The following is a 25936-nucleotide window of genomic DNA, read 5'->3' as shown; positions in this document are numbered from 1 at the left end:
ACCATGATGGAAGAAGGGAGGGGGGGCACGGTTGCCTCCTCGAGCTCGGAGTCAGCCTCGGAGGGGGAACTGACCGAGGCTGTGAGGAATCTCAAAGTCCAATTCGAGAAGGTTCGATCCCGCAAAGAAGATCCTCGGGAGATAACCGAGGAAGACGACGATGGCGAGGAAGAGCAGCCTTCCCTTCCGGCGCAGCCGGAACCTAGGCCTCAGGATAGCTCGGCGGCCATTTTGTTTGCGATCCAGTCCTTATGCTCTGAGATAAGGACGAGATTACCACGGCCCAGGCCGGAGGACCCGCAACCTGGCCCGTCGGGAAGTCCTCAGAACAAACGACAGAGGACCCAACCCTCTCCTCCACTCGCCCCCGTAAGGCCTGCAGTTCCCTCCTCATCCTCCCACGAGTCGGGAGATGATGGTGCGGTGGGCTCGACGACGGGTTCTGAGGGCGACGACGACGGAACAGGTCTCCTCCCGACGAGATTGGCTCATTCCACGCCATGATTGCCAGGGCGTCCGAATTGTTCCAGCTCTGCCCGGAGGAGCAGAAAAGGGAAGGTTTCCTCTATCAGTGCCGGGAGGCCAAGAGGAAGACTGTCATCGCGGTGCCTCTAATCAATGACATGTGGGAGGAGGGCCTGTCGGTACTCGATAACCCCTCCACGGCACCAGCCAAACGGGACCGGTACGAAAAGAAGTACCGGGTCCCCGAGACCGCTCCCCTGTGCCTCAGGGCCCAACCAACGCCAGACTCAGTCGTCTCGGCGGCGGCGAAGAAGAAAGCAGCGGTGTCAGGAGCCTCAACGTCGAATTCCCCTTCGAACGGCGAGGGAAGGAAGTTGGACGCCATGGGGCGACGGGTCATTTCGTCGGCGGCGACGACGATCAAAGCGGCCAACGCCCTGGCGATCGTGGCCCGTTACGACGGGGAGCTCTGGTTTAAGCTGGCCCCCATATTGGACTTCCTACCGGACGACAAGAGGTCCGAGGCCCTGGAAATACTTCAAGAAGGCGAGGTGGCGTCGGACCATGCCATAACGGTGGCAACCGATATTGCCGATACCGGGTTCCGCCAGCTGGGCAACGGAGTTTGCCTACGGGCGACCGACTTCCGTCAGGACGTCCAGACCAGGGTGTTGGACATGCCGTTCGACGGCAGCAACTTGTTAGGGAAGGCGGTGGACGGATCCCTCCAAGCCATAAAGACGGACACGGAGACGGCCCGCGCCCTAGGAGCCCTTCAGCAACGACGGCCCTTTCGGAGCGCCGGAGGCAGACAAGGGGCCTCCAAGGGATCCAGCGGTGGCTCGTCGTCCTACCGCCAGGCAGCACGCTCCTCGTCTCAGTAGGCCTACAGGGGTCGCGGCAAGCCGGGAGCGCCTCGCCGCCATCGGCAAGGTGGCCAGGGCGGCAAGGCCACCACCTCCAAGCAGGACTGAACCGGCCGTGGCCTCGGGCCCCCACGGAAGCACCCCGGTGGGAGGCCGGCTGACGAATTTCGTCGGCGTGTGGAAGTCCATCTCCACCGACCGTTGGTTGCTGGATACCCTGGCAAGAGGACACTCTATCGAATTCCTGAAGAAGTGCCCTCACGTTCCACAAGTGTCTTTTAAATAAATAATGATATACTTTTACACAAGCTATGGTCAGTGTTTGCTTGTGCTACTGTGCCTCTGTACCTATTCTGTATGCTCTGTATACTGCCTAACTCTTCTTGAGGGAAGTCTGACCGCTCAGCCACAGCTACCAAGTGAATCTGTGTGGTACAGACTGCTACCAAGTGGGTTTACTGCCAAACACCTGTAGTCTTAAATCTTTTGCAGTGGTCCCAGAGGGAACTGCACAGGTTTCTGCCTAACACTCAGCAGGGAGCTGTGCGCGTGTCACGAGTGGGAGCTGCGCCAGGATCAGGTGGATCAACTGTTCCGACGATGGGGCAAACCCCAAATCGAACTGTTCGCAACAGCAACGAACTCGAAGTGCCAGAGGTTCGCCAGCAGGTTTCGCGAGCCGAGAAGCATGGGCGATGCGTTCTCGTTCCCCTGGGACGGCCTATACCTGTATGCGTTCCCTCCGTTGCCGTTGCTGCTTCGACTCATCAACCAGCTCAAGAGGTCCCGGTGCAGGAAGATCCTCGTCGCACCGGCGTGGCCGAGGCAGATCTGGTTCCCAGACCTTCTGGGCTTGTCAACGTCCCCATCCATCAAGCTGTCGGCGGACGCGGATCTTCTTTCCAGAGAAGGAGGTGCCATCTTCCACCATGATCCGGCGTGCCTGAACCTGCAGGCTTGGCTCCTGCAGCGCTAGAGTTTGGAGGGTACGATATACTGGCCGACTGCAGAGAGGTTCTTGCAAAGGCCAGGGTGTCCTCGACTCTCAAATGCTACGGTCACAAGTGGAAGAGGTTCTCTATCTGGTGCCGAGCACAGAAGATCAACCCCCTACGGATTACGGCCCCTCAAGTGCTGCCGTACCTGCTATCGCTGGCGAAGGCTGGGCTAGCCCATGCCTCCATTAAGATTCATCTGGTGGCGATCTCCAGATATACCAGAACCACAGGACGGACGTCCCTGTGGTCCCATCGACTGGTGAAAGAGTTTATGAAAGGACTGTTCTGGTCGTTCCTGCCGGTGAAGGCCCCGGCCCCGGCTTCGGAACTTAACGTGGTGCTGACTAGGCTCATGGGGCCCCCGTTCGAGCCGATGCACTCGGCACCGATGAAGTTTGTGTCGTGGAAGACTGCATTCCTGGTGGCCATTACCTCCGCATGACGAGTGGGAGAGATCCAGGCCCTATCCTGCAAAGCACCGTACTTGACTTTCCATGCCTCGAGGGTGGTGCTTAGGACGCACCCCTCCTTTATGCCCAAGGTGCCCTCGGACTTCCATCTTAACGAGACCCTGGTGTTACCTGTTTTCTTCCCGTCTCCTTCGTCGCCGGCTGAGAGGACTTTGCACTCGCTGGATGTGGCTGGAGCGCTGAAGTTCTACGTGGACCGCACGAAGAGTTTTCGGAGGACATCACAGCTGTTTGTGAACTTTGGACCTGTGAATCAAGGGAAGGCTCTCTCGAAGTCTTCTATTTCCAGATGGCTCTCCGGCTGCATCATGCACTGCCACCGGTTGGCTAACCGACCGCTGTCAGGCCGTCCGAGAGCCCATTCGACCAGAGCGATCGCTGCTACTACGGCGTTCCCATCTGGTGTGCCCCTGCTGGACATCTGCAGGGCTGCTACGTGGAGGTCGACGCACACCTTCACGAGATTCTACTGCGTCGATCGGGATTCCAGGGAGGAGTCCAGGGTCGGCCAAGCAGTGCTGCGCAACCTGTTCGCTTAAGGTGAGCCTGGTGAGGAGGTAAGAGATGCTTAATGTTGAGTTGTTGTATTGCTTAATGTTGAGCCTTTGCCACCTCCCGTGGTTGTGCATGTGTGTACTGCTATGTATTCTTATATTCATGAGCATGTGAATCCATGCCAGACCCCATGCTGGAGAAGGAACAAGTTACTTACCTGTAACTGTTGTTCTCCAGCATGGGTCTACCCCTCTGTGGCTCTTCACTTGGTCATACTGCCACTTCACGTGCTACCAAATCTGAAGATGGCAGCCAGAGGCGGGGCTTAGGGAGATGGCAGTCATTGGCTGTGGTCAGTATGACGCAGAGATTCCAGCCTGACGACGGGGAATATTCATGAGCATGTGAATCCATGCCAGACCCATGCTGGAGAACAACAGTTACAGGTAAGTAACTTGTTCCTTTTTCAGCATCCTTATGGTCAGAGAGCTTCTATGAGGCACTGTGGCTTTTCTTCCTCCAAGACAATTCGTCCTCCCATCCTGAGACTTGTATCTGGGACTCAAATTCCTGATGGGCTCACCTGTCAGACATTCTTGTACTTTTCAACTACAGACAATGAAGGCGGTTTTCTTAGTGACAATTACATCACCCAGGTGAGGAATCAGGCTGCAAGCACTCACTGAAGCCTACTTACATATAATTCTCGAAGCAGAAGGTTGCACTATGGGTCAAGCCTTCTTTTCTTCTGAAGGTCATTTCAGAATTCCATTTGAGTCGAAAAATAAACCTACAGGTTTTCTATCCACTGCGTTCCCCTCCAAAGAGCAAGAAAGGCTACATTGGTTGGTCCTTAAAAGGACATTACCTTTTCTAGAGTTCAGAAAGGATAATCACATGTTCATAACATATACAGGTGCAAAGCAGGGACCTACACTGTCCAAACAGACTATATCTAGGTTGATCATACTCCGCATTTGAGTTTTACAATCTAGCAAGTAAGGAGTTCCCTTCGAGGCTTGGGGCACACCCCTCTAGAGATGTGGAGGCCATGTTGGCTATATAGTGGGGCATACCTGTTGTGGACATTTGTCAGATAGCTAGCTAGGCTTCTGTACACACCTTCTTGAAACACTACTCGGGGTTCAAAATCGCAAGGAGCTAGTAGCTATTTAGCTACTGCTAGCTATTTAACTTAGCTCCTGCTTCTAACCTAGGAGAGCCTGGCAATCCTAGCTACAAGGAGCAATTTTCTGCTTCCCAGGCCAATTTGTGCTTTGCAAACATACGCATCTGACATGTTAAAAAGAATTGGGACACATCTAGTTAACATTTAAACAAAACTGATGCTTCAAAAAGTAAAAATTGGCCTCTCATGCCCAATTTAGATTTCCAATGCGCTGTGACTCGCTCTTGGTTCGCCAGCGGTGCTCCTGCCTACTGGTTGATGCTGACACCCAGGAGCTAGTTTTAGCTTCCGCTCATTGAACTTTAATTTTGAACCCTGACTGCTGCTGCGATGTTGCCTTTTTTGGGAGAGTAGGGGGGGGTGGGACACATTTTGCAGTCTCTTTTCAGCCATTCCCTCAGCTGCTAGGCATGGGGAAACTGAGGTCACAGGATGTGTTATGCCCTATATGTACTTCAGCCAATGTCACTTCTGGAGCAGAGGAAAGGACAATGGGATGCACATGATGCCCCTTGCTGGGGAAATGTTTCTGATTACACCTTCCTCCTTTAAAGATAAACAATCTGTGGAATGAGATCTCTGTCAGGAATAACATTACCCCAGGTAAGTAATTTGTTCTTTGCTGGGTGATTTAAGTTATCTGGTCACCCAGGGACTTGAACCCTGGACCAACAGCAGGGGAAGCTAGTGACCCTCCGTCAACCAGCAGCAGCTCCCAAAGTAAGTGTGGCATGGGTGGGGAATAGAGCAATTACTCTACTCCGGAAAACCCTGCCACTCAACATTACCTTACCTCCCAAATGTGAACATTAGCCTCCGTCGCGTCTAAATAGGATTGTGAATGTTAGCAATGCCTCACTTAGCATGATTTGTGAACATTAGTCTGTGTCGCATCTAGATAGGATTGTGAATGTTAGCAATGCCGCACCTACAGAGAATTGTGAACATTCGCCTGCGCCAGACCCAGACAGGTTTGTGAATATTAGCAATGCTGCACCTCGTTAGAATTGTGATCATTAGCCTGCACCAGACCCAGACAGAATTATGAATGTTATCAATGCTGCACTTGGTCACATTTGTGAAAATTAGCCTGCGCCAGACCTAGTCAGCAATGTGAATGTTAAGCTGTCCATCATTTAGAGAGAGTTGTGAACATTAGCCTGCGCCAAACCCGAACAGGACTGTGATTGTTAAGCTTTCCATCTTTTAGAGAGAAATGTGAACATTATCCTGCCCTTACCAGACCCATACTAGCTTGTGAATGATAGCAATACTGCACTTAGTTTGAATTGTGAACATTAGCTGCACCAGACCGTGACAGGATTGTAAAGGTTGGCATGTCCCACACTTGAGTGGAGCTGTGAACATAAGCCTGATTCGCAGCTGGATAGAAATGCGCATGTAAATGTTACCATGCCCCACACATGTATCACTGTGTACCCTGCTTTCCTGTTTCCCATGCTGTTGCTAAATATCCGTATCCCCCCATCCTGTCACTGTAAACCCAGCCCCCTATCTCTGTGTCTGTGTGTCGCTCTGTTCCCTGCCATCCTGATCACATGCCTAATCTCGGGCGCTTTAAAGCTAACCATCATATCACATCACTATGCTTACTCTCTACTGTACACCATCATTCAAATAGAACACAGCTAAACCCCTGATTAATTCGGCCTAGTTGTTTACATTCAAATACGACCCCATGAACACCTCATCACCCTAATAGAACGTAGCTAGCCAAGCACGTTCCGGCCTAGTTGCTCACATATGTGTCCTTTCAGGCCTAACGCAGCAAGAGCCCAGTCTGGGTGTCCACCCAGCAGACTGCACACATCCAACTGATATCTTCAGCACCACACCCAACGCTAGGATGCAGCTACCATCCGGCAATTACATCAGCTGTACACATATCTGGTACACCCATGCACCCTACGACACTATCTCTCTCTACTGACCAGAACTACGGTTCCTGAGGGCGTTCATCCTACCAGCGCTTTGAGGTCATACCAATGATATATAGAGCGCTATATAAACGCCAAGTAACATAACATAACTACAACCTGACAACCAAAAAGACACATCCTATTTCCTCTTGGTGGGACCCACCAGCTAGAAGTCAAAGGAACGATGGAGACAGCTCCAGTAGGATGGATGAACCAGGCCAAGCTGTTTCTGGTAGCTAGAAGGAAAAAGGAAGTCTCCCCCCCTCCCCCCCCAAGCCCCCCAGTAGAAAACTGTCCCACGAGGAAGTCTGCGGTGGAGGTATGGCAAGATTGCCCAGACGAGCAAATACAGCAGGGTATTATGGTCCCAATACCCTTCAATGCGATGGCAGCTTTCAGCACCAAGGCAGGAGATCCATGATGAAAAGCAAATTCAGGATGTAGTGGAAAAACTCCTCAGAAAATAGTCCCAGCACCTTAAACCTATTCCTGCCAATGAGGAAGAACTCCGGGAGGGCAAAGACTGCCAAGGATGAACATCCAGCAGCTGAAAATCTGATCCTGTGGTCAACTCGGGACACAGGGTCCAGACAGCATGGGCAGATTTGCTCCTAAATATGCAGCAACAAGCGCTTTATGGCAGAAATCCTCCAGCCGGCAAGTAAACTTGTTGCAATTCCAGAAAATCCAACACAATTGAGTGTTGGGATGGGGTTACCACAGGTATCCCATACACACACACTGTCCGGCCTAAGCCAGCCCTCTAATCACAAAAAGGAGGAAGAATATTTCCCCTTTAGGTTGGCACCTAAAACCACCCAACACCCAGGCCCACGGTATGTGTAGTGGCTGTGTCTGAGGCCAGTGACTAGTGTAAACCAGCCCAAACCAATGTAGAGGTTTATGCTCAGAGTGGGCTCATATGTGGACAATAGCAATTTTAGGGGCCTGATTTATAGATTACCCAAACACAGGAATACAGAAGAAACACCATGGCTGGCAGCAAGACTTAAAATAATACATTAGTACCCCAATGGCTACTAATTAAGTGAAACCACTAAATCCAAGCTGCCACCAACCTAGTCCCCAAAAACCAATGTAGGGTGATAGAATCGTCCTTGGGCAAAAACGGGGTGCTTACAAAATTAGCCCTGTCTTAGGAGCCATGTGGGCTACCCCAGGACCATATTCAAAACAAGCATTGGTGATGCCAACAGTTTGGGCTTTTGTGCAGGCATGGCAAAGGCAATTGCCAGGACCAACTATACTGGTATTAACTGTCATTGATGGTAGCAGATGCAAAACGGGGTGAGTCCCTGGGTATCTAATAGCAGTGCCTTGCAAATGCCTAATATATGTACACAAGCCAACACTGTTGGCTTTGCCAGTGCTTCTTTTGAACATGACTTCAGTGAAGCACACGCAGAATGCTTATAATTTGAGTGGGTGATGGCAGACTTGGTTAAGACCTTTTTATTACACCAGAAGTGGTTTACAACTCCAGTTAAGTGATTAACTCTCAGAAGACTGCTTTGAAAAAACACTGGCAGGCACTTTGAGTGCAAATGTTGATTTTATTTATTGTTATAGTTGTCTTTAGTTCCAAAGAACTTTTACAACTGTTATAAATAACTTTTACATAAAATAACTATTAAAAAGAATTAATTCAATTTATCATCATCTATAATCATATCTTGTATATTACACAATGCATACACCAATTTACTATTCATATTCATCAGTACTTATTAATACAAAACAATATCCTACAGTGGTTCATTTCAATCTTTTCAGTTGATTTTAGTAAACATTTTGCTGACAAATACAGACAGCTACACTTAATATTACAAATCTTATTTCCATTTCCTTAATTTTACACAATTTCCTACAAATTCTTGCACCTAAACCCTACCACTTTGATGTTTGATGGGGCAAATATTGTAAAGTGCAATGTGCTTAAATTCCATATCTGATTTAGTTCTAATTTTTGTGATTCAAAGATTGATTCTGCTATAGTCCACATACTATAAAGGGCAATGAGCATAGATTCAGTTGGTGTGTTTAGACAGTAATGCCAGAAGTGTACAGTAGAATTAGTGACATATTGAAATACGTACCGCTTATATGTATAACTATATAAAGATGCAAGAACTGGGCACTCAGTTAAAATATGTCTGACTGTCTCTAAATGTTGCAAATCCGACAATGTCGTTGGTCTTTTGCTAATTGCCATTGGGAGCCATGTGTCGCTCTAACTGGCAATTGGTTAGTCCTCATCAATAACCGTAATCTGCTAACTTCTGGACTAGGGCAACGTAGTAAATACGTTTGTGGACTAAGATACATATGAGCAATTCCTTCTAGCTGATGATAGTTGTGGAGACCGCTCATATGAATAAAACTATTTTCCCAATCTTTTCTCTGCAGTCTTTTTTTAAATGCAATTTTGATAGCTTTTTACATGCCACAACAAGATTGATCTATTGACCAGTTTAATTCAGTATATAAATCTCTACACAGGTTACCATATCTGTTGGAAACTTCGATTTTCTTCAATTGAATTATGTTTTTTCCCACGATACGTAGCATATGGCTCCCCGGGTGGCAAAGTGCCTTCAAAGGGAGAATACCTCTTTGTTGAAGAATGGTGGCTTTTAAGGATACCAATCCAAATTCAACTCTAATATACTGTATAGGGCAAGATGGCGGGAGGCCAAGTATGGTTCGCCAGAAGTAACCTTCTATTTTGTGTAACCATATTAGATTTAATCGTAAGGGCCTCTAACCCATAAGCAATCACCGGTACAAGCCACTGTGTGTATAACATTGTTATACCCTTCAAGGAATAACCTGCATAATTCAAAACAAAACTATGTACGAGCACCGTCATTTGTTTAGCTCATTGTATCTTTCTTTCAATTAGTGACAAATATTCAATTCAACTGTCCATAATCACTCCCAAATATTTATGATTCAGTGTATTCAATGATTCCCCATCTAAATACCATTTTGGGTCTATTCACTTTCTTTGACGTAAACAATAGTATCTGGGATTTTTTTTAAATTAATGATCAAACTGTGTTCAGTTGTAAAGCAACCCAACTCTTCTAATATTGCTTTCATGCCCTTCAATATGTGATCTACAATGACAAGGTGACCCTTGTCGCTTCAATTTTAACTGGGCAATTAGCATGTTTTTCAAGTTGTCTGATTAGTTGTGCTAAATAAAGATTGAATAACTGTACAGCTAACAAGCATCCTTGTTTTACGCCTTTATTGATCTTAAACACTCTTGACAATCGACCTTTATTGTCATTGCGTATTTGAGCAGTATTATTAGAGTGAAACTTTATTAGTATCTCCAATAGCCAATTCAGACACTTAATTTCTGACAGAATCTCCCATAACTTCTTGCTGTTGACACTATCGAAAGCTGAACTAAAGTCTTTGAATGTTACGTAGACAGAAGGATTGGTTCTCTGTTTATCTCTTGTTGTAATAGCATCAAGGAGGACAATATTGTACGTGGTACTGGAACCAGATCTAAAACCTGACGGAAAAGGGTGTAATAACTGGTTGGCATCAGACCAGCATTGCAGATGATCTAACACTATAGCGGTAAATACTTTGCTGGTTGTATCTAATAAAGACCGTAACCGATAATTTTCAGGTGCAGTTCTCACACCAGCCTTAAATACCGGTATTAGAATAGAAGTGGTCTAAGAGAAGGGTATATTTTTTTCCTTACATAACTTTTTACACAGTATATATATTATCTGGGACCAACTAATCGGGTCATGTTTAATGACCATAGATGCTAGTCGATTCGGGCCAGGAGCTTGCAAGTTTAAAAATTTGCCAATTATCTCTTTAACATCTTTCCTAGAAAACTACAGCAGCCATTCCTTCAGGGTATCTCCTACATTAACAGCATACATGATATTAGTAAGATATGCAACCCATTTGTCTTCACCTTTCGCATTTAGTGGTTGCGGGAGGGAATTACCTCTAACTTTTAGCATTTTCCACACCAAACGGGTATCCCCTCCTTGCAAAATGCTGTCATCTTTTGCCACTTCATATTTTCTCGGCTTTTCTGCGTTTACGCCAACCCCTATATTTATTATTCAATATTTTCTTTTTTGAGTTGTAAACATTCATGGGGAAATTCTGCTTTTTTAATTTACAAAGCTCCATCCGATGGTAATGCCTTGCCACCGAACATATCACCATCATAAGATATATTACGATTCTTCCCAATAGGAACGATAGGGGTAACATAAACTAAGGCCACTTCTGTTGTGGTTTTCTTAATCAAGTTTTCAATATCGTCAAACTTCATAACGTTGATGTCAGCTGCCAAGGTATAAATTAATTGACAAATTCTTATTGTAATTTTCTTAATTTTTGTTATTCCATTTTACTTTCGACCCACTATTGTTAACCCTAATATTTATGGGACTTCTTGCATTGGTTCCTAGTATGGTATGTTCAGCTTGGCATAAATGAGAGAGTGGTCACTGTATGGCGTCTGAATCGCTCCAAAATCACATATATAATCAAGCGCAGGCACATTCCCACATATATAATCCAATCTGGTGGATTTACTGCCACGTGCATTTTCATGGGGTGTCAATTTTTGTTCTCCCTGTTAGGCAGAAACCTGTGCAGTTCCCTCTGGGACCACTGCAAAAGATTTAAGTCTACAGGTGTTGGCAGTAAACCCACTTGGTAGCAGTCTGTACCACACAGATTCACTGTGGTAGCTGTGGCTGAGCAGTCAGACTTCCCTCAAGAAGAGTTAGGCAGTATACAGAGAATACATAATAGGTACAGAGGCACAGTAGCACAAGCAAACACTGACCAGGGCTAGGTGTAAAAGTATAAACTTATTTATTAAAGGTACACTCATAAATTACACTAGCACAATAGAAAAGATAAGAAAGTCAAACACAGTTACTATTACTCATATGTACATCCCTAATCATTTGTTGGACAATTCTAAGTTAACCCCACTTATTTCCAACCAGAGGTGAGCGCTTAACATTAGATGGTACTCCAACAAGTATTACCAAAAGGGAGGGAAAAGGCAGAAATAAAGAGAGCAGTAAGGTAAAACACTTTTCACATAAGGTTAGCAAAGACAGTCAATGGTGGAACAAGGAGAATTAGTTCGGGGCCCGCTTTAGAGGGAGCCAGGCGAAAAATGTGCCCAAGATCACACAATGTAATCAGTCTTTGCAGGTGAGAGAAAAGGCTTTACTACGGTTCTGAAAAGTTTAGTTAGGGTGTCCCAGGCCTACCCAGGTTCGAGAGCCGAGGGCTAAATCTACCCCGTACAATCGGTGGCAAGGGAGGCCGGGCGGAACACAGTACCTTCAAAAGTGGAAAGATTCCTCCAGCGGTGGTAGTCGTTCCTGGTAGTGGGTGCAAGTCACGGCGTCGTCCCGAGGAAGAGGTGATCTCGACGGGGAGGAAGGCTGCAGGTCGTTGCACTACCAGGGATGAGGCCAGCCGTGGAGTTCTCCGGTCATAAAGGATTTTTACCCCTCTTTCGCGGTTGAGGTAAAAAGTGGTATCCCGGTTGCCGGGGTGCTTGGCACAGGCAAGGCGGCCACGAGATACTTCGGGACAGCGAAAAGAAGGCAGCAACTGGTTGTCCCCACCAGTTAAGGGAAGAAGACTCTCCGGCGGGAGATCTCCTCTGTCGTCGGGAAAAGTGGTGAGACGGTTCTGCAGGGCTTCACCGGTGGTGTCGTCTTGGCAGGCCGGCTCGGCTTCTCCCTCTTCGGCTTCTTAGGTCCTGTGGCGACTTCTGAAGAACCAGTCCCAAAAACCCTGCTTTTATGCAGCAAACCCCCATTCATACAGCCTAGCTGTCACTCAAACATGCTAAGTGGTGAGCGGGGTGGCTCACCACTTGGGCCAATCACACTAGAGTGCGACATGAGTTGGCAAGGCAACTCAGTCCAGGGTGCCTAAACTCCCTTCCACACCCCCTGTGGTACCCAGACAGAATGGCACCACTTTGGAGGGCTTCTGTGCAGAAGCCCGCCAAAAGTGGAACAAAGGCTCGACTCGGGTTCAGGGTTACTGAAGTGAACCTAGACGCCATTTTGGCGGCGAGTTCTGGCAAAAAATCCCAACCGGTGAATTTATATTAATTAAATAACCCGGCGGTATCTTTAACGTTGCACCAAAAAGTGGTGCATTAAAAACAATGGGAAATCCCATTGGGAAATTTTCTGGTGGAATATTTCCGTGGTATCCACTGCCACCAGCCAGAACTCGGCGAGGGGGGACGGGACAGTACCCCCTCGACAACAGACCCAGGGGCAATCTAATTGCCCCTACCAGTACTTCCACAGTAAGATGGTTTGTACTGGTTAAGTTCCTAAGTTAAAACTAGTAAAGTCAATGGTAACTTTACAGACCCAGGGAGACAGTAGTCAGTCCCAGGGTGTGGAGTCTATGGTTGGGGGTCTCTAGGACACCCCTGTGCTACTGCACTGAGGGTGCGGTGTAACACATATTCAAAAAACCAATGATGGCCTATGGGGAAAATTACCCCCTAGCCCATAAGCACATAGCAAGTCACAGAAACACTCTCAAGTCATGTCCAAGAGTGAGGGTAAAAGAGTCTCACTCTTGGCAGGAGAAAAAAATAAACCCCAAAAATCCAGCAAAGCTGCTGGGGGACTCAATAGGTTAGGAAATTCAGCCTAAACAGAGAATTCTTCCTAACACTCGCCCCCCCCCCCAGACTAAGGGACAGGAGGATTTAATCCACTCCTGGATGAACCTCATACCTCTAGTCGAGGACATACATCCTAGAGAGTCCATCAGCATTTTGATGGTGACACCCTGACCTGTGCTCAATGGTGAAATCAAACCCTTGGAGGCAGATTGACCATCTCAATAGTTTGGGATTTTCCCCTTTCATTTGCATTAACCATCTCAAGGGTTGGTGGTCAGTCTGAATGACAAAAGTAGAACCATACAAGTATGGCCTAAACTTCTTCAGTGCCCACACAATAGCAAAGCATTCTCTTTCGATTGTTGCCCACCTTGTTTCAGGATCCTTCAGTTTTCTACTGATGAAGCAAATGGGGTGTTCCCTACCCTTCTCATCCAGTTGGCTAAGCACTGCACCTATACCTACATTGGAAGCATCAGTTTGTACAATGAAAGTTTGGTGGTAGTCAGGAGCTCTGAGTACTGGAGCTTGGCAGAGAGCTTTCTTCAGGTTCTCAAAGGCCTGATTGCATTCCTCAGTCCATTTGACGTTCTTAGGGAATTTTGGGGAGGAGATCACATTCAGTGGAGAAGCTCTGGTCCCATAGTTCTCAATGAAATTCCTGTAGTACCCAGTGAGGCCTAAGAAGGCTCTCACCTGGGTCTGAGTAGTAGGGGTTGTCCAATTTTGCACAGCTTCAATCTTGCTGAGCAAAGGCCTTATTTCTCCACCTCCTACCTCATGTCCAAGGTAGACGACTTTACTCTGACCAATTTGGCACTTGCTTGCCTTTAATGTCAGATTGGCCTGCTCAAGAGCCTGCAAAACATGTCCTAAGTGGGTCACATGTTCTTCCCAGGAGTGGCTGAAGACTGCAATGTCATCCAAGTATGCCATGCAGAAGTCCTCCATCCCAGCCAGAACTTGGTTCACCATCCTCTGGAATGTTGCAGGTGCATTTTTCAGTCCAAAAGGCATAACCTTGAATTGGTATAGGCCAACTGGGGTAGAAAATGCAGTTTTCTCCTTGGCATGGTCTGTCAGGGCTATTTGCCAGTAGCCTGACGTAAGGTCCAGTGTGCTAAGGTACTTGGCTGCACCAAGTTTATCCACCAACTCATCTGTCCTTGGCAAAGGGTGGGCATCAGTCTTGGTGACTGCATTAAGAGCTCTATAGTCCACACAGAATCTCAACTCTTTGGATCCTGCCTTTGGTACTAACACTACTGGGCTAGACCATGGACTAGTAGAGGGCTCTATTACCCCGAGATCAAGCATCTTCTTGACCTCTCCTTTGATGTGGGTTCTGACATGTTCTGACATCCTATATCCCCTGCTTTTGACTGGCAGGCAGTCACCAGTGAGTCTCATGCTGTCCCCAAGGGGTCAAGCCTGGTGAAAGTGAGAACAGGGGGGCAAACTGATTTAACATAGCTTTGCACTCCTGTTGCTCAGGGGTCAGATCTGAAGAGAGATTAACTCCTTCAACCTTTTCGTCCAAAGGTAAGCCTCTCAGGAGGTCGGGTAGAGCTTCACTCTCCTCCTCCTCTTCTGATGAAGCTAGAAGCAATGCTCCTACTTCTGGTCTAGAGACATAGGCTTTGAGGCGGTTGGTGTGGAAGACTCTGGGAGCTTCCCTGGGTTTGCCCAGATCCACCAGATAGTTGACCTCTCCAAGTTTTCCCACAACCTTGAAGGGTCCCATCCATTTGTCTTGCAAGGCCCTCTGCCTTGTTGGAAGCATAACTAGAACTAGCTGGTCTTGAGTAAACTCAACCATGTTAGCCTTCTGATTATGCCAATGTTTGATCAGAGCTTGGCCAGCTTTCAAGTTGTCACTTGCTTCTGCCATCATGTGTGACATTCTCCTTCGGAGACCTATCACATAGTCAGTCACTCTGACTGGCTTGGGGGAAGGAGCACTCTCCAACCCCTCCTTAATCAGGGCCAAGGGGCCTTTGACGGGATGGCCATAGAGAAGTTCAAAGGGAGAATAACCTACTCCCTCCTGAGGGACTTCCCTATAAGCAAATAGAAGGCATGGCAGTAGAAGGTCCCACTTCTTCTTAAGGGGTTCTTCTAAGGCACCTATCATGCTCTTCATGGTTCTGTTAAATCTTTCTACCAACCCGTTTGTCTGAGGGTGGTAGGCGGTTGAGAACTTGTAGGTAACTCCGCAGGTTTTCCACATGGCTTTCATGTAGTTGGACATAAAATTTGTCCCCCTGTCAGAGATCACCTCCTTAGGAAACCCAACCCTGGTAAAGATACCAAGGAGGGCCTTAGCCACAGCCTGAGCTGTAACAGTCCTCATAGGAATTGCCTCAGGGTACCTAGTAGCATGGTCTACTACAACAAGGATAAACCTGTTGCCTGAGGAGGTTGGGGGATCAAGGGGACCAACAATGTCAATCCCTACCCTCTCAAATGGGACTCCCACAACTGGGGGAGGCACTAAAGGTGCCACATTCTTGGAACCAACCTTACCAGAAGTCTGGCAGGTATGGCAGCTCCTGCAATATCTATCTACTTCAGCCCCCATCTTTGGCCAATAAAAGTAGAGAGAGAGCCTTTCCTTGGTCTTCTTGAAACTCAAGTGACCAGCCAAAGGAATCTCGTGGGCTAGTTGCAAGAACTGTTGTCTGTTCTCCTGGGGCACTACAAGGCATTGGTAGGCTCCAGGTTCAGATTCCGTTGGTTCACTGTAGAAGAGGCCATCTTCCCAGTGTAACCTATACTTCCCAGGCTCTTGCCCATCAGCCTGAGAAGCTGCCTGCTGGCGAAGGCCCTCCAGAGTTGGACATTCTCTTTGTCCCTTACGAAAAGCTGTCCTGCTGGGTCCACCTTCTGCCAGTAAAGACTGCAGCTCAGGATGGTCAGCCGGGTCCAGGTCTCCAATAAGTTCTGGGTCTCCTACTAGCTCTTCTTCAGAGTCTAGTTCAACCAAACAGGGTTGTACCTCCCTCTCAGCCTCAGCCTCAGCTGGAGGTGGAGTTACAGGTGTAACTTTGGACAACCTCGGGGAAGTCCTGGTTGGAAGCACTGGAGTGCTTGCTGTAGGCTTTTTCCTAGGAGTCTTGGGTTGCCCCTTTGCTCCTGATCTGGTAGTTACTGCAGTAAGTTGTTCCAGTGGGAGAGGAGTGATTTCTGTCATCCTCTCCTGAGATAAACCTTGCAGGGTTTTCTCTCTTGCAGATTTGGTGAGCTCCTGTAACCTTTTACTAGGAGGTCTGGGGGTATGTGACACAACTCCCAGAGCTTTCAGGTCATTTCCTAGCAGAACTCTTCCTGGCACTTCACATTGTATACTGACAGGTATCTTCACAGCCATATCATTACACTGGATGAGAACTGGTAACTGGGGACACATCTGCACAGGCCCTCCAGCTAACTTGGTGAGGCATTTGGGTGCCTTAGCAACATCCTCTGCCTTGAAAAATGATTCATCCACCACAGTTATGCTGGCCCCAGTGTCCCTGATGGCAGGAGTCTCCTGACCATTCACGTGGACACTGTCCTTATAATACTCTTTAGTATTATCTGGGATAGAATTATATACATCTAAATTCTGCTGTTCCCACAACCCCAGAGAGACTAAAGAAACACTGGCGGAGACTCCAGTGGGTTCATCCGCCAGTAGTAGAAAGTTTCCACTTGCCATAGTGACTTCCTCCTCTGGAGCGAAGGCTAAGGAGACAAGATGGACCCCTGAAGGTTTACCCTTACATCTGGGATCTCCTTTCACATGGTCAGTAGCCTTACAAACATAACAGGCCCCAAAGGTCCTTTGGAATGGAGGCTTGTTCTGACCTCCTTCTGGTTTAGCATCAGAAGGTATACTACTCTGCTGTGGTTTCCCAGGTGGCTTACCCTCATGGTTTTGTTTGGGGCCCTCTTTGGAATTAGGATCATTAGAATTCTCTTTGGAGTCTTTCTTAGGCTGTCTTCCCTCATCCTTCTTCTGAGTTACCCCAGAATCCTTGTGAGTAGCCCTGTTGGCAACCCACAAGTCAGCAGCCTTAGCTAGTTTCCTAGGATCTAATTCCTGTGAATCAGCCAAGTGCTGTCTGAGCTCAGGAGAGCAGGCATCATAAATTGACTCCATTACAAGATTTCTCATTCCTTCATAAGTGTTCACCTTGTAACCCTTAATCCATCCCTCTAAGTTTTTCAACCCTTCACACACCCAGGTAGCCCAAGGGGTACCATCATGCTTTTTGAGGCTCCTAAACCTCTTAAGATACTGGGAAGGGGTCTTCCCAAATCTAGCTATCAAAGCTAGTTTCACACATTCATACTCTTTCCTATCCTCCTCCCCCAACTCCATTACCACATCAGTTGCAACAGGGGGAAGCCTAGAGAACAACCAGGTGAGTAACTCATTACCTGTGATGTTCTGGAGCCCATGATTATACTCAAACATAGACAACCAATCCAACACATCCAACTTAGGCTCATACATACCAATCAATTCCTTAGGCATCCGGGGTCTTTTAGGACTGGAACTTCTAGAGGAGCCAGAGAGAGAAGCATTCTCAAGAGACAATTTCTTCATTTCTAGCTCATACTTGAGCTCCATTTCCCTTAGCCTTAGTTCTTTGTCAGTTTGAGCATTAAGTTTCTTGTACTCTAATTCAAGTTTCATTTTCTCTAGTTCAAAGTATTGAGGGCTAAATGTGGGACCTGGCAAAGGTCCAGTAGGTACAGCTAGTAGAGCAGACAGAGGCCTAGAGGGACTATCTACAACAGTTTCATCCTCCTCTTCTGGTTCTGACCCAAGATCATCAATACTTTGCTCCATATCGAGATCATTGCTGCTTTCTACATTTGCTGGAGTGATAGGTTCCTCTGGGCCATCCTCCAGACTTTGGTTTTCTAACAACCTTTCTATTAGCTCTATTTTCTTTCCTTTAGTCATGGGATTCTTATGCTTACAGAGAAGTCTTAGACAATAATCAGTTTTTGTAGCAAGGGACTCTTGACTATAACTTTCCATAGTAGACAGGTTAAAAATGACTTTTTCTTTCTCGTGCTTAAGCTCTGTGGTTAGTTGCACTAAGGTATCTCAAAAGTACTCTAAAGTGTATACTCAATACAGATCCCACCGCTTTACACCAGTGTTAGGCAGAAACCTGTGCAGTTCCCTCTGGGACCACTGCAAAAGATTTAAGTCTACAGGTGTTGGCAGTAAACCCTCTTGGTAGCAGTCTGTACCACACAGATTCACTGTGGTAGCTGTGGCTGAGCAGTCAGACTTCTCTCAAGAAGAGTTAGGCAGTATACAGAGAATACATAATAGGTACAGAGGCACAGTAGCACAAGCAAACACTGACCAGGGCTAGGTGTAAAAGTATAAACTTATTTATTAAAGGTACACTCATAAATTACACTAGCACAATAGAAAAGATAAGAAAGTCAAACACAGTTACTATTACTCATATGTACATCCCTAATCATTTGTTGGACAATTCTAAGTTAACCCCACTTATTTCCAACCAGAGGTGAGCGCTTAACATTAGATGGTACTCCAACAAGTATTACCAAAAGGGAGGGAAAAGGCAGAAATAAAGAGAGCAGTAAGGTAAAACACTTTTCACATAAGGTTAGCAAAGACAGTCAATGGTGGAACAAGGAGAATTAGTTCGGGGCCCGCTTTAGAGGGAGCCAGGCGAAAAATGTGCCCAAGATCACACAATGTCATCAGTCTTTGCAGGTGAGAGAAAAGGCTTTACTACGGTTCTGAAAAGTTTAGTTAGGGTGTCCTAGGCCTACCCAGGTTCGAGAGCCGAGGGCTAAATCTACCCCGTACAATCGGTGGCAAGGGAGGCCGGGCAGAACACAGTACCTTCAAAAGTGGAAAGATTCCTCCAGCGGTGGTAGTCGTTCCTGGTAGTGGATGCAAGTCACGGCGTCGTCCCGATGAAGAGGTGATCTCGACGGGGAGGAAGGCTGCAGGTCGTTGCACTACCAGGGATGAGGCCAGCCGTGGAGTTCTCCGGTCATAAAGGATTTTTACCCCTCTTTCGCGGTTGAGGTAAAAAGTGGTATCCGGTTGCCGGGGTGCTTGGCACAGGCAAGGCGGCCACGAGATACTTCGCGACGGCGAAAAGAAGGCAGCAACTGGTTGTCCCCACCAGTTAAGGGAAGAAGACTCTCCGGCGGGAGATCTCCTCTGTCGTCGGGAAAAGTGGTGAGACGGTTCTGCAGGGCTTCACCGGTGGTGTCGTCTTGGCAGGTCGGCTCGGCTTCTCCCTCTTCGGCTTCTTAGGTCCTGTGGCGACTTCTGAAGAACCAGTCCCAAAAACCCTGCTTTTATGCAGCAAACCCCCATTCATACAGCCTAGCTGTCACTCAAACATGCTAAGTGGTGAGCGGGGTGGCTCACCACTTGGGCCAATCACACTAGAGTGCGACATGAGTTGGCAAGGCAACTCAGTCCAGGGTGCCTAAACCCCCTCCCACACCCCACCCCTATGGTACCCAGACAGAATGGCACCACTTTGGAGGGCTTCTGTGCAGAAGCCCGCCAAAAGTGGAACAAAGGCTCGACTCGGGTTCAGGGTTACTGAAGTGAACCTAGACGCCATTTTGGCGGCGAGTTCTGGCAAAAAATCCCAACCGGTGAATTTATATTAATTAAATAACACGGCGGTATCTTTAACGTTGCACCAAAAAGTGGTGCATTAAAAACAATGGGAAATCCCATTGGGAAATTTTCTGGTGGAATATTTCCGTGGTACCACTGCCACCAGCCAGAACTCGGCGAGGGGGGACGGGACAGTACCCCCTCGACAACAGACCCAGGGGCAATCTAATTGCCCCTACCAGTACTTCCACAGTAAGATGGTTTGTACTGGTTAAGTTCCTAAATTAAGACTAGTAAAGTCAATGGTAACTTTACAGACCCAGGGAGACAGTAGTCAGTCCCAGGGTGTGGAGTCTATGGTTGGGGGTCTCTAGGACACCCCTGTGCTACTGCACTGAGGGTGCGGTGTAACACATATTCAAAAAACCAATTATGCCCTATGGGGAAAATTACCCCCTAGCCCATAAGCACATTGCAAGTCACAGAAACACTCTTAAGTCATGTCCAAGAGTGAGGGTAAAAGAGTCTCACTCTTGGCAGGAGAAAAAAATAAACCCCAAAAATCCAGCAAAGCTGCTGGGGGACTCAATAGGTTAGGAAATTCAGCCTAAACAGAGAATTCTTCCTAACACTCCCGTTGAGCGACCACATCTCCCATCCATTGATATTAAGGTTCGATTAAAGCAAGCTCAAACAGTTCCCATGAGGAGGTGTTTTGGGCAGGCAGGGGCAGAAACTGGGTGGGTATTGCCATTGGGATGAGTATGGCCACAGGCAGCCAATGGGTGGGCAATAAACCAAACACCACCTACAAGCTGTGTCTATCTCCTTGTATGCCACTTCTCCCCATCTGTACTCTAATGCAATAGTTTTGGCTTATGGCTGTTGCAAGCAACACCTAATAGCCCAAACTAAAAAGGTTGCTGTTGCAGGAGCACTATCCACAAAATGGGGTAACTGATCCCAAAAATAGGGGGGGAGCAAAATATTTGGGGTACCTAAAAAAGAGGCAGCGTAATCCCCTCAAAAATAATTCAGCCCTACCAGCTACCTGTAAATTATACTTTTTGTCTCCATGCGTTTTAAATCAATAATCTATAACATGTTTTTTTTTTTTACTAAGAATGGTTTTGGAACAGGTTTTGTTCAACATAGTCGAACCCTTTGTTTTTGTTCTTTCTGTAGCGCGTTTACCACATTTTCTCCTGTTATCTCATAGGTATGTGGAACAGAGTAACCTGATGATGGAGAAGCGGAATGACACCTTGATATCATCAACCGAGAACACACAGGCTCGAGTCCTGTATGCAGAGCAAGCAAAGGTACAGTCCTCCATTTCCATAAAATACGCTATTGCTACTAATTGGTCTGAGACATCTTAAGTTTCAAATCAAGCTAATCAGAAAGTGCATAAGGGGCAGACACACAACTAATCGTCAACTGTTAGATAGAGAGTCCATTTATTTTACCTGTTCGGCAGCTCCCTGAGTTAATGCTGTGATGCGCTCAACCTCTTTTCCCAGTGAGTTCCGTCCAAATCTAACAATGTATCGCTAACATTTTATGCCTCCTTGGGAGACCTCCTTACGACCAGTGGTATTGATAGGTCTGGAAAAGATCCTGGGCAATGCTTCTGTTGGGACTCGGGCCTGCTAGCCTTTTGGTTCTAGCCCATGACCTTCTATCTGGGGCTACAACCAAAAGACCCGGGGCTATAGCCCCTCCAGCCACCCCCTAGCCACGCCCCTGCTTACGACTTTTAAGTAGAGTAGCCCTGTGTGAGCAACCTCGCCTAAACAATTTGTCATGCGTCTGACTGGTGGCAGTGTAATATTGTAGTGTTGCACCTTAGGTGGCCATTGCACCACAAAGGGATCTCTTGGGTAGGTGTACTTTTGTGAGCCAGGGGGTGAGATGTGTGAATGTTGTGAAATAGAATCAAAGATCACACACAGGAAAAAATATAAAGTTCAGAAAATGTGTTTGTCAGGATAGGTGTGATGAACTCCTATAAGGTCTAGGGATTAGGATCATGTATAAAGGAATCGGAACGGATCCTCTGAGGGTGTTGATGGCCCAACTATGGAAATATTTGTTTGCCCAAGTTTCCTGAACTAAAGATTCTTCACAGTCCCACTCACACAGATATAGTTCCCTGCTTAATGCTTGGCTACTCAGTCCTACGATATAGCACCATGTTTTCTTCTGGACACACTCATGCCAGTGAGTACTTCTTTCCCCTTGCTTAAAGTAATTTTCAGACCTATACATTTCTGCCCCCTAGCTGTGCATTGCCCACCTGCCCCATCGTAAGTACCTTTTCAAAATTCGTAGCAGGTATTTTACCCCTTGCCTACGGTTTTCTAGAGATAGTGATATTGTTGTCATCCAGCTAGGAGTCACTCGCTGTGGGCCTGCTGTGTATCTCAAACTTTCTCTTCTTTGTAGGCTTAGAGGATTTTCCCAAACACTCTCAATTTGCGCTCTACCAGTAAAATCTGTCCTGGTCAGTGTTTGCTTGTCGTTGCTCCTAATCTTCAGCTTGCACACCTTCTTTTTTATGTTTGGCTCCTTGTATGTAGTCCGCTCTGTTCCCACTAATGCAACAACTTGATCCCTTTTGTAGTTGTAATGCTGCACAGAAAGGAAACTCAAACACCGGGGGAGACTTCCTGATTCTTAACTATTACCAAGAGCATAAAGCAATCCCTGACCTGGGTGGTGCTCTATCGGGTAAAAGCTGGGATGTAGTAATATTTGAGAGATAAATCTGTTACCTATTTTTATATAAACATAAAGTAATTAAAACCGGATCTACAGTAACTTTATTTCTGGCAGGTTATGCAAGGACAAGTATGTATTTGGTGCACAATGCAAAATAGACTTTTCAAATGTATTGAATTCATGTTATATGTATGAATTGCCTTTCAGGAGTGTTAGGGAGAATTCTCTGAACAGGCTAATTCTCCAGCATGGGGTCTGGCATGGATTCACATGCTCATGAATATTCCCCGTCGTCAGGCTAGGAATCCTCGGTAAAGAAAAAATCAGTATCAGTTTCGTTTCTGATCTGACTTTCGTAGTAGTAACCAATCACCGATTTCTGCGTCATACTGACCACAGCCAATGACTGCCCTCTCCCTAAGCCCCGCCTCTGGCAGCCATCCTCAGATTTTCACCGCACGTTCAAGTGTTGGGATCCTCGTGCTATTGCTCTCGAGCTTTAGTGCGTTTTCGCGCTTTTTTCATAGGAAAATGTTCTCTTTTTTCGGTCAAAGAGCCTCAAGCTCCACCGTTTCTATATCCGATCAACGGGGACCCGTGTCGGATTCTTCTGCGCCCCTCAAGGGTGAAGATTTCGTCGAGCCACGCTCGGACATGGCCCAGGAGAAGGGAAGCTCGACTTCCGGGAAGCTGTTCAGGGTCTGCCCTACATGCCAGCTTCAGAATGCCTTCAAGGAGGACGAACACTCCCTTTGCCTCTACTGCCTGCATGAGGACAAGACGCACGTGGAGAAGGACTGTGCGTTTTGCGGGAACATGTCGGAGCGGACCATAAAGCACCGCCATCTACGTCTCGCCAACTGGTTGGAAGGGAAGAGCCCGTCAGGCGAGAAAAAGAAGTAGTAGTCCGAGCGGTCTTCTAAGACCTTTGAGGGCGCCCCGGCGACGGGGGCCCAACAGAAGGCCAAGCACCGCGAGTCCGTGGGCACCGGGAGCGCCAAACGGTCGGGCCCTTCGGTTGCCAGGCAGGGCGCAACCTCCCCGGCGCCATCAACCACAAGCCAACGCTCTGGCTCGGGTAAGAGGAAGTCCGAGCACCCAGCGAAGCTTCTGGAGAGGCCCCGGTCGAGCTCGAAGGCCAATTCGGAGGGGGAGCGAGGCGGTGACCCCCCCCCTAAGGAGAAGGCGGTGAGCGCACCTAAGGTGACGAAAGTCTTGATCCACCCGGCCAAGGCCTCTATCGAGACAGTCGCGCTGGCTCAGCCTCTGGAGGCTACACCAGTGGAGGCGACCTCGGGGCCCAGAGTCTCCCTGCCACCGCGGAGGGAGTCCTCTTTCAAGCCCATCGACAGGACCCCCGTGAAACCTCCGACGGAGAAGAAAAAGGGGGGGCAGGAGGCCATCGTGGATTCGGCCTCAACCTCTGAAGAGGAGCTGATCGAAGTCCACGGCATTGGCATGGAGGAAGACCAGCCGGTCGGGAGGGACCCCAACGAGGGGGACGACGAGAACGTCGAGGGTACCGATGAGGTTCCGGTCCGCCCGTCGGATCCCCCTCAACCAGTGCCACAAGACAACTCGGCGGCCATTTTGTTGGCTATACAGTCCTTATGCTCGGAGATAAGGACGAGATTGCCGTTACCACCGATGGAGGAACCGCTCCCGACGGGGGACCCGGAGCCGGGCTCTTCTGGGAGCCCTCCTCCTAAGAGAAGAAGGATTCATCCTCCATCTCCTTTTCAACCATCGCGCCCGTCTCAGCCCTCCTCCCCGTCCACGACCCGGGGGGACGACACGGGGACGGACACAGCCGCGACGGGTACAGACGACGAAGTTTACGGCGAGGATCCTCCGTCGTCACCTCCTCCCCGGGCTTCCCCGCCCGACGAGATTGGATCGTTTCATGCCATGATCGCCAGGGCATCCGAGCTTTTCCAGCTCTGCCCGGAAGAGAAGAAGAAGGAAGGCTTCCTTTATCAAAAGCGCGAGACCAAGAGGAAGACGGTCCTCGCTGTACCCCTACTGGACGATACCTGGGATGAGGGTCTCTCCCTCCTCAAGAACCCATCCACAACGCCTGCGAGAAGGGATCGAGAAGAAGTACCGGTTCCCGGACACGGCCCCCTTGTGCCTTTGGGCACAGCCGACCCGGACTCGGTCGTCTCCGCGGCGGCCAGGAAGAAAGCGGTGGGGGGGCATCGGCCTCCACGTCAACTTCCACCCCGGATGGCGAGGGAAAGAAATAGGACACGATGGGACACAGAGTCATCTCATCGGCAGCGACGACGATTAAGGCTGCCAACGCCTTGGCTATCGTAGCACGCTACGACAGGGAGTTCTGGTACAAGATCGTCCCCCCTGCTGGACTTCCTACCGGACGACAAGAGGGCTGAGGCCCTGGAGATCTTGCAGGAAGGGGAAGTGGCGTCGGACCACGCCATTACGGTAGCGACGGACATCGCTGATACTGGTTTTCGCCAGTTGGGCAACGGCGTGTGCCTTAGACGGCGTGGATGGCTCAAGGCAACGGACTTCCAGCAGGACGTGCAGACCAGAGTTTTGGACATGCCGTTCGACGGGAACAACCTGTTTGGGAAAACAGTGGACGATTCCCTGCAAGCCATCAAGGCGGACACGGAGACGGCCCGGGCTCTTGGTGTTCTCCAGCAACGACGGCCGTCCTTTCGGAGCACCGGAGGCAAGCAGGGTGCCTCCAAAGGTTCCGGCAGCGGATATTCCACCTACCGTCAAGTGGCCCGTTCGTCGTCACAGGAAGCCAACAGCGGAGAAGGCAAGTCGAGCGGACCCTGCCGTCGTCGCCAGGGAGGACAAGGTGGCAAAGCCTCGTCGAAGCAGGACTGAACCGGCCGTGGGGTCGGGCCCCCACCGAAGCACCCCGGTGGGAGGCCGACTGGCGAACTTCGTCGGCGTGTGGGAGTCCATCTCCACCGACCGTTGGGTGCTGGACGCCCAGGGTCACGCGCTCGAGTTTCTAAAGAAGTGCCCGCGCGTCCCCCCCCGTGGCCAGGAAGGAACATCACATCCCTCAACTTCTCTTGGAGGTAAAGGCGATGCTCAAGAAAGGCGCCATCGAGCTCGTCCCAAAGAGGCTTCAGGGCTCCGGAGTTTACTCAAGATACTTCCTCGTGAAGAAGAAGACAGGAGGATGGCGTCCCATCCTGGACCTACGACGACTGAACAAATTCATCAAGGCACAGAAGTTCCGGATGGTCACCCTCCATCACGTCCTGCGTCAGCTGGAGGAGGGCGATTTCCTGTCGTCGTTGGATTTGGAGGATGCCTACTTCCATATCCCCATCCTAAAGGGACACCGAAAGTTTCTCAGATTCGTGTTCCAAGGGCGGCACTACCAGTTCAGAGCCCTTCCTTTCGGATTGAGGTCGGCACCCAGGGTGTTCACCAAGTGCCTCGCACCGGTGGCGGCGCAGCTGCGCCTGGAGGGGATC

General features: G+C 48.6%; 1 protein-coding gene across 6 annotated transcripts in view; it reads left to right on the top strand.

Annotated features, from left to right (window-relative positions):
- FKBP15 (FKBP prolyl isomerase family member 15) overlaps positions 1-25936 on the top strand; it is a 2419492-nt gene that overhangs the window by 1475284 nt on the left and 918272 nt on the right. For all 6 annotated transcript variants that reach the window (XM_069609812.1, XM_069609811.1, XM_069609809.1 and 3 more), the window contains one exon: positions 20965-21067. In XM_069609812.1, the coding sequence (XP_069465913.1) occupies positions 20965-21067 (103 nt within the window). The remainder of the gene's footprint in view (positions 1-20964; positions 21068-25936) is intronic.

The sequence above is a fragment of the Ambystoma mexicanum genome, chromosome 8, assembly GCF_040938575.1.
Source record: "Ambystoma mexicanum isolate Mex_15411 chromosome 8, UKY_AmexF1_1, whole genome shotgun sequence".
Classification (NCBI taxonomy): domain Eukaryota; kingdom Metazoa; phylum Chordata; class Amphibia; order Caudata; family Ambystomatidae; genus Ambystoma; species Ambystoma mexicanum.
Note: the sequence above shows the minus strand (reverse complement) of the source record. Positions and strands in the feature narration are given on the sequence as shown.